Here is a 14,468-nt window from a genome sequence, read left to right on the forward strand (position 1 = left end):
GCGGCAAGTAAGAATAAAATAAAAAATAACATAATTTAAATTTAATTAATTAATAAAAATTTATTCTAAATGTAGTATGTGCTGTTGATAAAAATAATTTTGAAAAAATGAAATTTTTATTTTATTTTATTTTTCTTTGTAACTGTTGTGTAACGGTTAGATAACATGTAATTATAACATGTTATATTGCTGAGTCGGAAATTGTAACTTACATGTAAGTTACGTGTAATTTCAGAGTAACGTAACCTGTTATATTCGGTTACATTGCTGTTACATTGCTGCTATATTACTGTGTTCACTGGGTATTACCTCCACTCTACGCCTCTAAAAGGAAGTTCTTGCCGTCAGAGATTTTTCGTCGAAGATTTAGTGATACGCATGCGCAGTAGAGAATCGCACAATTCACACGGAACTTTCAAAACAAAAAATTGAATTAATTAAACAACTATTTGTGACATTAACTTTAATAATATAATTATTTATAAGTATACATATATAATTATACATAAATAAATTAAAATCTGCAAGTTGATTGGCTACACATTTCCCGGATTGCGAACTTGGACCAATAGTACAGGGAAAGACTTTTTCGAGAAAAAATTGTAAGAGGCACTTTTATTGCAGATTCTTATTCGGAAAAATCATACAAACATATTAAACAAAAATTCAACTCGGAAAAAGTTGGACACAAGGACCAAGTTCTAGCATCGCGGACTTTAATCTCAGAAACTATTGACCTAGAGTAGAGGTTACAGTATAGATAGAGACCCTCTAAAGTCGAGTCAAGTAATAAAAAGATTTAATTTTTTATAGATCAAGATCATATAATTTAAAAAATCTAGATCAGATCAAAGATTATCGTAAAAAAAAAGATCTTTACCAGATCAATAGATCATAGAAGTTGATCTAGATTAATGATCTAGATCATTTGATCTAGATCGTTTACAACACTGCCTATAACTGCAGGCTGAGGCAGAAGACATGCGTCATGTCTTGCGCTGAGAGGATCGCTTGGAAATTGTATCGGTGGCTTGTTTGTTAGAGGTACCGTTTTTGGCAGGTGAAGGCGCGGAGTCGACCCAATGGCGAGTGGTAAAGTTAAGGCAGCCTGGTCGGACAGTACAGTGTCAGTAGCGCACGCGTTAGTAGGAGCGATAAAAGTTCCGGCGGCGACCTGCCTCGCGGTGGACACGCAAGGCAAAGAAGAGAGCTAGGAAGCCCCAGCGAGAATAGCATTAAGATGTTCAAGGTGGCGAACTGTAATAAGAAAAGAATTTGAGTGGCACATTACGTGTATGCGCCCATTTCGCGTCCAGGGGCGATGCAGCGATCCGCTCTGAACAACCTGCCTCGCTTTGGTAAGAATACGGCGCGTAGGAACAATGAGCCGCTCGGTTATGTCAATGCGCGAGCCGACCAGGAAGACAGATTTCTGCCTCGAGGATCCCCTTGGTACGCTTATCGCTAATTCAACGGTTACAAACTTCGTTCGAAATAAGATGGACAATGAATGGGCGAGGACGACCATACAATGAAATACGAAAGCATGACTGAATGTCACCCAGGGAGACCTCGACGTTAATCGTCAAAACGATACTTCTTAGTAAAGTGAGGAGATCCTCAGGAGAAAGCTCCAGCACGCTGAATAAAATCAGCTCACAGTTGAGTCGCAAGCGCTTGAATGCTTCAAGTCGAACTTCGAGTTGAGATCCAGTCATGTTAGGCTCAGATTAAAACGACGGGAGGTGCTCGAGAGCATTGACGCGCTTATTTAAATCTTGTGTGGTAGCGACGAGGGTGTTGATTCTTGTAGCGAGATCGTTGTAAAAAGCAGAACAGCGTAAGATGTCAAGTTCGAGCGTAGAAAGTTTGATGTTAATTGCGGTAAGATCTTGAAATTTGGTTTCGATGTTGGACACCTTCTGTAGCAGCGTGGACATAAGACACACAAAGTTGTTGAAGATCACCTGAGATGCGCGAGTGAGTTCGTCCTCAGCGGCAGAAATTGAATGATGAACCGAGCGTGACGAACTATTCTTACAGATGGGACGAGAAAGTCCCGCAGCATCACGTCCGCGTATTAAGGCCCACGATAAGAAAACATGTATTTCATGCAATCCGCATGAAATACATGTTTGTCTGGGCAAGAACTTGTCAGTGCGATAAAGGGCGAGATAAACTTTTGGTAATTATTTAGATTAAGGAACATCGCGCCGATGACCTTGATCTTGGCATATGTTGTCAAAGACACGACCCTGAGTAACTTTTCCTTATAATTTAATCGGCGGTCATTCGTTAAAGAGTTATTAACAAAAGAAGTTTGAAAAATATTCATGTAAAATAAAATAACATACATACACATGCACACACATACACACGCACGCACGCACGCTCGCACGCCCGCCCGCTCGCACGCCCGCCCGCCCGCCCGCCCGCGCACACACACACACACCACACACACACACACACACACACACACACACACACACACACACACACACACACACACACACACACACACACACACCACACACACACACACACACACACACACACACACACACACACACACACACACACACACACACACACACACACACACACACACACACACACACACACACACACACACACACACACACACACACACACACACACACACACACACACACACACACACACACCACACACACACACACACACACACACACACACACACACCACCACACACACACACACACACACACACACACACACACACACACACACACACACACACCACACACACCACACACACACACACACACCAAAACACCACACCACACCACACACACACACACACACACACACACACACACACACACACACCACACACACACACACACACACACACACACACACACACACACACACACAACACCACACACACACACAACACACACACACACACACACACACACACACACACACACACACACACACACGGGAAGGTGCAAAAAAGAACGCGTGGGCGGGGAAGGGGCTCCGCCTCTCCTATGCACCCCCTCCCCATAATTTTTTCTATCTCTAACCCACCAATTTTACGTCACTATTCGGTTGATGTGAAAACATTGGAAACGAACAGCGTGGAAAGTCGCAAACCCATGTGGTACAGTACAAGCGTGGACGTCGTTTGCTTTACGTTCAAGTTTATTAATATTACAGTAAAAGTGTCTAATAAGTTTGCTTCGTGTAGAAAGTCAATGAAAGAGCAAAAACCAAGAAAAATGCTGAGCTCAAATGTTTAATTTTTCAATTGTATTTGATTAAATGACGTCCACGCTTGTACTGTACCACAAGAGTTTGCGACTTTCGACGCTGTTCGTTTCAAATATTTTCACATCAACCAAATAGTGACGTAAAACTGGTTGGTTAGAGTTAGAAAAAATTACGAGGAGAGGGTGCAGGGGTAGATGCAAAGCCCCTCCCCCACCCACGCGTTCCTTTTTGCACCTGCCCGTGTGTGTGTGTATGTGTGTGCATGTGTATGTATGTTGTTCTATTTTACATAAATATTTTTCAAACCTCTTTTGTTAATAACTCTTTAACGAACAATGAGCGCCGATTAAGTTATACGAAAAAGTTACTCAGGATCATATCCAGGATCAACATATGTCAAGATCAAGGTCATCAGCACGATGTCCCTTAATCTAAATAATTAGGGACTGTCCCGATTGCGCACATAAGCGATTGGACACAGTAATATTTCCCGATTGGACACAGTCGCGATTGGGCACGGACTCAATTGGACACAAACCCGATTGCACACGATGCGATTCCGCATTGCAGATAGTACATGGGTTAGAGACTCGGGGTGTGTGTGCGTGTGTGCGTGCGTGTGTGTGTGTGTGTGCGCGTGTGTGTACAAAACATTTTCTGCACCAGGGTTTGCGACTATAAAATATGTATAAGAAAGAAAAATATAATAAATATTTTGTACGTATTTTTATGTCTGAGTGTGCCAAGTATTAAAAAATTATGATAAATATTTATAAAAATATTAAAAATAAATATTTATGCTATTATAATCCAAAAATATAAAAATATTTCGAGTTTATATACCATAAATATTTTTCAGTACATTTTAAAAATATATTTTATATATTGTTAATAATTTTTGTATTATTTCTAAATAATATATGAAAAACGATTATATAAATTTTAAAAACTGTTTTTTAAAAATAAATTCGTAAAATATTTATAAAAAGTTATGCTAAATTTTCTGTCCTATCTAGGTTGTTTTTGCAGTATTCTGCGATGCGAAATCGTATCGTGTGCAATCGGGTCTGTGTGCAAACGGATCGGTGTGCGATCGGGTCTGTGTGCAATCGGGTTCATGTGCAAATGGGTCGTGTGCAATCGGATCCGTGTCCAATCGGGTCCGTATCCAATCGGTTCTGTGTCCAATCAAGTCCGTGTCCAATCGGGATTGTGTCCGATCGGGATGGTGTGCAATCGGGTCCGTGTCCAATCGGGTCCGTGTGTAAACCCAGACAGCACACGGATATCTTAACGACATCCATAAGACGTCCTTAACGGATATTGAGGATATCCACAGGCCATCCGTTTTACATCCTTCGGACATTCTATGGACGTCCATGGGATATTGGTTTATGAAATTGGTGGACATGCTATATCCCTAAATTATGTCCGATGGACGTTTTATGGACGTCCTATGGACGTGATAAAAAGCGACATTCAAAATTAAATTTTACATTAAATAAAAGGGTAAAAACAGAATAAAATATATAAATATAAATATTTATTTAAGAAATTATTTTATTTTTTCGATAGATTATACATTAAACAATTTTAATTATTTAAGTATCATACGTATAATATTAATTAAATAATCAGCTTAAAGTATTTTGTAATTATCACACACATATATATAGTGTATATCCATTGTTTAACGACTACTGTGGAACGAATATTCTTTATATTGCAGACAATGACTGCAGCATGTGAGTGATCTCGTCTAGGCAACAAATGATTGACTCGTCAATTATAACAGAAATTAAATTTTATGTTTATACACACACACATACACACATATATACATATATACATAAGCTACAGAGTAGACTGTATAAAATTTTATTGTGTGCCATTGGCTTTGCTTCTACCTGGTTGATCAATTCGCCAATATATTCCATCACAAACTCGCCTTTAACGAAAATGAAGGTGCTCAGCCGACGCTTGCTTGCTCGTAGGCTCTGATTGTTCCTGTTGCTGCAATCTCTAATTCCGTTGTTCTTTATCGAGACCGTCGTAATCCGCGTACTCCGCCGTCGTCTATTACCATCTGTAATTATACGTCTAGAATTCGTCGCTGATATCGTGTACACGTAAACAGAACGGTCAATCAGGCAGAGGCAAAGCTAACGGCATATAATAAGATTCTCTGCTGCTCTCGTAACTTATGATTACTAAAAATTTTTAGGATGCTTACCCGACTGTGTAAAACATGCCGATAACCAACGAGAACCTAACCACTACTACGGCCATATTGATTTTAAACGACCATATTGCTTTTTAGTTCACCTGTGCATGCAGATGGTGTTGGCGGAGCGAGTACAAATAAGGATAGCATATGGACATACAAAGTAGTCCATTTTAGGACATCCCTTCAGTGTCCACAAATATACAAATATCCTATGGATATCTTCATAAGGTCCATGGACATCAGGACAAGAAATGGACATAAAACGGATATCCATAAGATATTCTGTGGTCTGGGAACGGGTCGTGTGCAATCGGTTCCGTATGCAAACGGGTCGGTGCGCAGTCGGGTCCGTGTGCAATCGGGTCGGTGTGCAATCGGGTCCGTGTGCAATCGGGTCCGTGTCCAATCGGGAAATACTACTGTATCCAATCGCTAATGTACGTAATCGGGCCTCACTCAAATAATTACCATATTTTTAAACTTCTTTTGTTAATAACTTTTTAACAAACAATGACCGTCGATTAAGTTATAAGGAAAAGTTACTCAGGATCATATCCTTGACATTTTACAGTAGCCACAGTTGAGCGGCATATTCGGTAAGTTCAAAAGCGGCAGTTGACAAGCCTGTTTGACAAGTGTGTGCGACGGCTTGTTATGAAAGTTGAACTCGCCACTGAAGCACGCACAGTAAAAGAAGACGGCCCGAGGGGCAGCAAACAGCAGTAAAGAAGTTTAAAAACGAATCAGTAGAAAAGTGCGTCCACACGTACTTACAGTGGCAGAGAGGGCAAGGGGGAGAGAGAGAGGAGAGGGAAGGAAGGTGGAGAGAGGAAAGGGAGGGAGGGGAAAGAGAGAGAGGGGGAGAGAGAGAGAGAGAGAGAGAGAGAGAGAGAGAGAGAGTTAAGAAGGAAGAAATAAGAAATATCAAATAATAACAAAATATGAAATCTAAAGGTAAAAAAAGGTCTCACTCAAAGATTGTAATTGGATTTAAAAAAATTTTAACTAATTTTTACTCAATTGGCTAAACGTGCGCATACTTACCCGGTTATACATACATTTTATAAATCTTTACAAATCTTTATCTGCACTGAATTTTAAAGGAGGTACCAATTACTTATAAAGTTACAAAACTGCAGAGAAGCACGTAGGTCAAAACATTTTAAAATAGAAAATCACTAAAAAAGTACACAAAAGAAAAAAGGATTTGTATATTTATATTCAGATTCATTTATATTTTTGTTTGCAATTATGCAGTAACTATATGTAAATATCTTATTTATTTATTTATTCCAATTTTAAAAGAGTGAAAACTTAATTTTATTTATACAAATGTTCCTTATACATAAAACATATCTTACTATTTCGTGATTGTAGTTATATAGCTGGATTTTTTTCATTCAGAAGTGTCTATTCTACCAATAATGCAAAAATTTATTATGTGCGCAACACTACGTTAAGTCTTTTTCTTTTACAGAACAATGAATTCCTCTGAGCATGTCCAACTTTTAGTGTAATGTACAAGTTTGTTGCAATTTACATTCGCGCAATAATTACACTGGTTATTTTTATCAAAATTTCTCGTTAATATGCAAAAAAAACATTCGAAAAAATAAATTCAAAATGTGGAAACGTAATAATACACATACTACACATACTATATGACAAATATATCACATAATATATATAAGTTGTTTTTTGCGTGCCTGCGTAACTGTATATCTCAGGCTATGTTTTAAAATTGTTGTCAGTGAAAATCTGTAGCATACGTAACAGAAACTATAGATTTTCAATATTGACAGCAATTTTGAAACACAGTCTTGAAAGGTGTGTTTAACATGACGTGTCACAATAGCATACAAATTATACAAAAAAAACCACGATTTATATGATAAAAATATTTTTCTGCGCAGCACAGAATTATTTCTTGTCCATGTTTCTTCTTGACCAATCGCGATTACACTTAATCACATACCCTCATCAGTGACAGTCGGTCACATACGTTTCCTAAATCACAAGATAATTTTGTGCACAAAGCAATAAAAAATGTAAGAAAGACTTAAATAGTATCACACATCGACATATTTTACTACATGTTTATAATTTCCAGCTTTTCATCACATCTACGTATAAACCGCGCAATTTGCTACTGCTATTTGTATATGCTTACCAGAATTACTGAAGTCCTTCGAGAAATCTCATTCTTACTTTTTGCACAAAATTATGACTGCAGGCGCGTATACACGAGAAAAAAAATAAAAGTAAGATCTCTGTTAATATGAAACTTTATAACTACACGTTCAATAAGTCAACTTTTGTGTTTGTGTGTTTCATTACGGCATTATTTCTGCTACGCGCATATTAACGATAGGTCGCAGCTCCTGTTGCGCATAATCTTCCGGTAACGGTAGCTGAGAAATTAAACGAACTAACAACTTTGTGATGGATCTTTGCTCATTTTCCTGTAGCAACAACATATTTCTAGCCAAGTGCAAAGTTCTCTTTGCAATTTCAGCCTGGCACAATCTAAAAATATAGAAAAAAAATTTAATATAGTATAAAGAATTAACAATTTGTATTAAAAGGTTTAAAAAATACATTTTGTAAAAAAAACTTCTTTAAATATTTTCTGTAAAAATTGTGAAATTTTATTCACAATTTCTACAGTGTTTAAATTTTATAAAATTTCCTCAAAAAATTTTTTTCAAATTTCTTTCAAAAATTCCACATAAAAAAATGAAATTTTAAATGCAGTTTTAAAATAAAATTTTTACAGTATATAACTTTTAGTGTTCTTTAACTGTACAATCACAAAGAAAAACTACTTAAGTTTTGAATACAGATTTGAAAAAATATGAGTAAACTTCCGTATAGGTCGGACCGCCAATTTTTTTTTTAATTGTGTATTCTTATGTATTTTAGCGCACTGGGGCTCGATTCTTGAATTCATTCGCAAGAAAACGTATGCGCAAATACCCGCTCTAACAGAAAAGTTGCAAGTTTATTGGTTAAAAGCCATACGATAGCCAATAAATTTTCAACTTTTCTGTAAGAACAGAATTTGCGAATACGTTTCTCTTGCAAATGAATTCAAGAATCGAGCCCCTGATTACGAATATGATAATGAAAATTAGCGCAAATTTGATTTTCATGGCGGAAACCATAATAAAACCATAAAAACACGGTTTTTTCCATTTATTTCCATAAATAATGGGAATTTCGAAAAATCACATAAAGTTGTAGATGTCATTGAAATACACATTTTATGCCCTATTGATTTTTGCCATAAAATTAATAGTTTTTGAGAAAAATGACGTTAAATGTTCAAAATTTCATATAACTCATCTAACACAATTCGAGTTTTATTAGTTAATTTTATTAGTTAATATCAAAAGAGATGTTTTCTGTACCATTGGATTTGCGACTTTCCACGCATAGCGAGGTCCATCCATACTCCTCCCTTGCTTACAGAGCGAAACAACGTACAAACGTTTTCTGTGCAACATAGATTTGCGACTTTCCACGCGAAGCGAAGTCCATCCACACCTTCCCCCTGGTTACAGAGCAAAACGACATCCACGCAAAACTGTACCACATGGGTTTGCGACTTTCACGCGTAGCGAGGTCCACTCATCGTCTTTATTACTCTCTTCAATATTTTAATGTTTTGGGGTGTTTGCATTACAGAGCAAGCATTGAAATAAACTAATAAAACTCGATGTGTGTTAGATGAGTTATATAAAGTTTTAAACATTTAATGTCGTTTTCCTCAAAAACCATTGTCTTTATGGCAAAAATCAATAGGACATAAAATGTATATTTCGAGGTATACAACTTTTATCTAAAGTATTTTTCAAAATTCCCATTATTTACGGAAATAAATTTAAAAAACGCATGATTTGGTTTTTTCATGGTTTCCGCCATAAAAATCAAATTTGCGCCCACTTTCACTATTATATTCGTAATCAGTGTACCAAATACGTAAAAATACATAGTTTTAAAAAAATGGGGAGTCCGACTTATACGAAAGTTTATCCCATTAACCCTTAATCCCTCTCTATGGATCGTTTTCGTCCTGCTTAAAACTACTATTCTTAATTTCTCATACAATCGTGAATCTAGCGCCATCAAAGTTGTACAAAAAAAACTTTGGAGGGGAAGGGTTTTTAGTGCAAAAGATCAGCCCGGTCCGTTTGTTTTACTCCAAACGCCAGCCAGGTAAAATTCAAATAGGACGTTTTCGATCCATAGGGAGGGATTACGTAAGTAAAAATGACTTTTTCAAAAAAAATTTTTTTGTAAATTAAGTATTTTCGGACACGTACATGAATTTTAGAACATAATTATGTATATATTTTAAGTTGATTGTGTACAATGCAGGTTAGAAATCCAAAATATTTTAAGCAGACCAATAAAATTTAGCATGCGGCAAATATTGGAAAGATTGGACATTAACTAATAAATTTAAAAAAAAAAAAGATGTTTTTATTGTTTATATAATATAAAAATTAATAAAAAAACAATCAATGTTGTGCTCGATGCAACAAACCCGTTTGCGATGATCGTCGTTTAAATTGTCGCGACTGCTTTTAAACTCTGTTCTCTTTTTCTATTTTTATAACAATTTTGTATTTTTACTGTGTATTAAATAATAATTTGTTAAAACTTTAAGCAGAAAAAATAATTGTAGATTTATTGATGTTTTCCTATTTTACAACACTATTCATCATCCTCAAAAAATACCAATTTTTATATGCTGAAATTGGATATCTGCTTTCATTCTACGTTGAGCAGACATTTTTTTCGTAAAGAGGAACTTTTTTCTTTCCAGAAACTGATTAAAAAAATTTTTTTTCAAAACTTTTACTATCGCTATATATTTTTTTAAATTAACTTTTTTACCGATTTTTCTCATTGTTTATTAAAAAATTATTAAAAAATACATATTAAATTTAGAAGGGGGATAATATAACGGTAATTTCTTAAAGAGAAATGTTTAAAAAATATACATGATTTTTTCAGATTTTTTAAACCATTATTTATATAGTTATAAGGGCGAAGACGAAAACGACCTATAGGGAGGGATAGAGGGTGCCGAAAAACACGGTATGGATTGAGGGTTAATTATACGTATCAATTTAGAATGATGTATTGTCTTCAATTGTCAACTTTTTTTTTAATTTATGAGTCACATGAAAAAATATATAAGTATGTCATATTGCTGATCGCTTCTACATCTTATTGGGGAAGAAAAAAAAACCCCCAATATATCAGAAAAAAATTACATTTAACCCCAAGCTGTCACACCAGGTCACTGTGTCACATAACCTGGATTGATGACTTATTAATAAAATCTTTTGGCGTGCTTGGAAATGTAAACTTATGATGCAATCTAAAATCAATTTCAAGTATCTACTACAGATAAAAACGCTTACTCAAAGGAGGAGAGCGTCAGTGTCTGTTCGGCAGCCGTTGGAAAAATACGTCACTGTGACCCACCCAGGTGTGATGATTCTTTTTTAAAAGGTTTATCTATAGAATAATTTTTTTATTAAAGTATAATAACATATCTCGAGAGTATAATTCTAAATTTTTAGCTTAAAGTATTAAAAATTAAAGAAGTTATGATTTTTCGAACAAAATGTAATTTAGAAAAAATTTTTAGTTTTAACAATTTTTTAATAATTTCTTTTTAAATAAAAATATTAATTATATTTGGAATATATTTTTCTATGTTTGAACTTTATTTCTGAATTTTTTAAAAAATTTTGGACATTTTTAAAACTCATTAAAAATTGTGTTAAGTCACAATGATCCAGTGTGACAGTTTCGTTCGAAAAAAGAAGTGTGACAGCCTAGAGTTAAAAATAAAATTCCGAAGATTTTCCCTCCAAATACAAAAAAATCCTGAAAATTTTTTATCTTCAAGATAAATTCCCTGAAAATTCTAGATTTTCACGGTTTTTCTCAATTGTAAACGTTCTGTAGAATTTAAATTTAAAAGTTAAGTTTTCTAATAATTTCCCTAAATATCATAAATCCCAATATAATTTTTTTTCACTTACACGATTACACGTAATGACTGCGATTTAGCAAGTAATTGGTTAACCAGGGAATCGATTAACCAAATCTAGAAGAACCGATAAACCGGTTAATTGTTTGATACCCGGGTAAAACCAAATACATGGTTAACCGGTGAACCATTTAAATCAGAGCCTTAATATTTATGTTACATTTATTATCAATCAATTGTCAATTTGCATCATCGAGAATAAATTATCAAAAAGACAATTAAAAATAAAAATAGAATTTAAATTTATAAATTAAAAAAATGTTCTCAAATATAAATATAAATGAAACAAAAATTCATGTAATTTTTAAAGATAAAAAAACAAATTTCCTGAAAGTTTTAGATTTTTTTAGTCTTTCCCGGTAGTACATACCTCGAATATGTACTGGTCTTACCTGTGTTTAGCAGTTAGACATGGGAATTGATCAATTTTCTGACAGACGGCTGTTAATCGAGGCTTCAGCGCTTCCAATTGATAAGTTAGCCCACAATAATCTGGAGCAGACTTCAATAGGTCCTGGATCTCGCTGGTTATTTCCATATATTCCCACAAAAGTTGCCCCTGATGCGACCATCCACTAATTGTGCCGCTACATTCGGCTGCTACTAGTGAACTTAATAATGATTTCAAATATTCGTAGTTTTCTGTAATACAGTACGTAAAAATCATTGCTGTAGAATCGTCACTGATGTGTAAACAGAAAACAAGAGAAAAGAAGAAATTGATTCTTACCATTTATTACAGCATCGGCTGCCAGATGCTCTATAATAATTTCATGGGCTTGAGTCCACTGTTCTGCCTGGATGTAATACCAAGCTGCTTCGCCATATCTACAAAAAGTATTAAAGTTTTCTAAATATATTCGGAGTTTCATATTCCAATTAATCTTTGTATATATTGTATGTAATGGTTAAATACCTTTTATTGATACTACTTTTGATGGCTTTAGCCTGATGAATCCAAATTGATGATATACCAAGTTCTTCCTTTAAGAATTGCTCACGTTTTACGTATTCTGGAGTATTATCTATCTCTATATGGCGTAACAACAGATCTTGCACAGCAGTCCGTCGTCTAGATGAATCTCGTAGATGCAATACCACAAAGATCGCCCAATGCCAGAGTCCGTGCGCCTCCAGTTGAGTTGCGAAATTTGTGTGCGTTAACGCAGCAACGTGATCAGAGAGATGCGTGTAGCCCAAAGCCACAAGCGTTTGTTGCATCAACCAACTATGAGAAAGATAATACATGTAGAGAAGATAAGAATACCATAAGCCACACAAAATAAATGATCTAAAAATTCACCTGTTTTTGGTCTCTTGATTTTTCAAGTAATTTATATATCAAATGTTATTTTATAATGAGGTATGAATCGTCGCAAATTTTTATCTTGAGATGACAATTGGTTTCTAAAATAGAGAAGGTCAAAATTCACCAGCAATAAAGTTTATGTTCTTCAAAGCTTTTGACATTTTGAAAACTTAAAATAACGTATTCTAAGGTTTTTTGTGTCGATAATTATGAATTTGAAGTCAAAGAGAAATTTAAGATAGCTGATATAGCGAACCTTATTACAAAAAATACATTTAATTATATTAAAGTTTAGCTTAATGATTCAAGGATAATTATCCTTTAGAATAATACCATATGCTTCGGTTCGAATAGACTAGGACACTCGCACGGAATGACGAGAGGTCCGGATTCATACTCCGGCTGAGGTATTATTTTTCGCAATAAATTAATTTATAGTTTTTCGGGGAAGATAAAAAGGGGGAATTTTAAGATGCTCGAGAGCATCGAAATTTAGCTTAGTAACTATGTCTTAAGTCTGACGAATCCTGTCGGCGTGCAGTTTAAAATAAAGCTAAAAAAATTAAAAATTAAATTTAGTAGAAAAATTATATCCATCACTAAAATCCGATGCAAACTGTTGGACGATTTACAACTCATTGAAATATTTATCCTGATATAAAGTTAGATTTTAGAACTAATATAAAATTAGATTTTAAAACTATTGATTGATTATGAAATAATTGATTCAATATTGCACTGTTCATAAAAAAATGGTTTTCTTATCTTGAGCGTAAGTTTCTTTTGTATCTTTTGTGTAAAAAAACTCCATTTTGTTATTTCCATTGCATTTCATTATATTGTGCCACTAAAATGGATTTCACAATATAAACATATTTTTTGTGATAAAGTCCGCCATATTGAATCAGCCATTTTGAATTTCTTTTTTGCAGAAATTTGATTTTACATTTGTAACTAGCGATCCAAAAACCTTAGAATACGTTATCTTCAGTTGAAAGAATCAAAAACACTATGCTTTAAAAAACAAATTACCGTTAGAAAACTTTGACCTTTTCTATCTTAGAAACCAATTGTCACCTCAAGACGAAAATTTGCTATAATTTATATCTCATTATAAGATAACATCTGGCATATAATTTGCTTAGAAAATTGAGAGATCAAAAAAGGGCAAAAAGTATTTTTGGGGGGATCAATCTTTAACTTAAATTTTCAAAAGTAGGAGAATAGAGGTAAGATGATAAATCGCAATTTTTTTTAAGTTAATAACGGTGTTATTAAGTTAATAACAATAAGTTTAACATTCGATCCGATGTTAAACTCATTGAAAGGTTTAGACAATAGTAGGTCATCTGATGTAATTTGGTTTCAATCGATTCACAAAAGTGGATAATATAACAAAAAATGTGTTTTAGGTACACTCATATATAACTTTTTGGCACTTCTTTATAGGGAATGAAGTAATTATAGTAAATATTTCCGTTTTTTAAATAAAAATCTTGATATAGTATACTTAAAAACGTATACACTAATACCAATGCATTCATATTTTTTATTTCTCGCAATGCAACATTTTTATTAAATAAATAAGTAAATACTATGAT

General features: G+C 34.5%; 1 protein-coding gene across 7 annotated transcripts in view; it reads right to left on the reverse strand.

Moving 5' to 3' along the window:
* Window positions 1–6,746: 6,746 nt before the first annotated feature.
* LOC105836762 (nuclear pore complex protein Nup98-Nup96) overlaps window positions 6,747–14,468 on the reverse strand; it is a 46,207-nt gene continuing 38,485 nt past the window's right edge. For 5 of the 7 annotated variants that reach the window (XM_036291773.1, XM_036291772.1, XM_036291770.1 and 2 more), the window contains exons 17-20: window positions 12,475–12,786; window positions 12,289–12,386; window positions 11,951–12,200; window positions 6,747–8,011 (exon numbers count right to left, since the gene is read on the reverse strand). In XM_036291773.1, coding sequence (XP_036147666.1) covers window positions 7,819–8,011; window positions 11,951–12,200; window positions 12,289–12,386; window positions 12,475–12,786 — 853 coding nt within the window. In that variant the 3' untranslated portion in view covers window positions 6,747–7,818. Of the gene's footprint in view, window positions 8,012–10,920; window positions 11,018–11,950; window positions 12,201–12,288; window positions 12,387–12,474; window positions 12,787–14,468 lie in introns of all 7 variants that reach the window. The other 2 variants (XR_004964553.1, XM_036291769.1) reach the window with 2 other exon arrangements.

The sequence above is a fragment of the Monomorium pharaonis genome, chromosome 9, assembly GCF_013373865.1.
Source record: "Monomorium pharaonis isolate MP-MQ-018 chromosome 9, ASM1337386v2, whole genome shotgun sequence".
Lineage (NCBI taxonomy): Eukaryota > Metazoa > Arthropoda > Insecta > Hymenoptera > Formicidae > Monomorium > Monomorium pharaonis.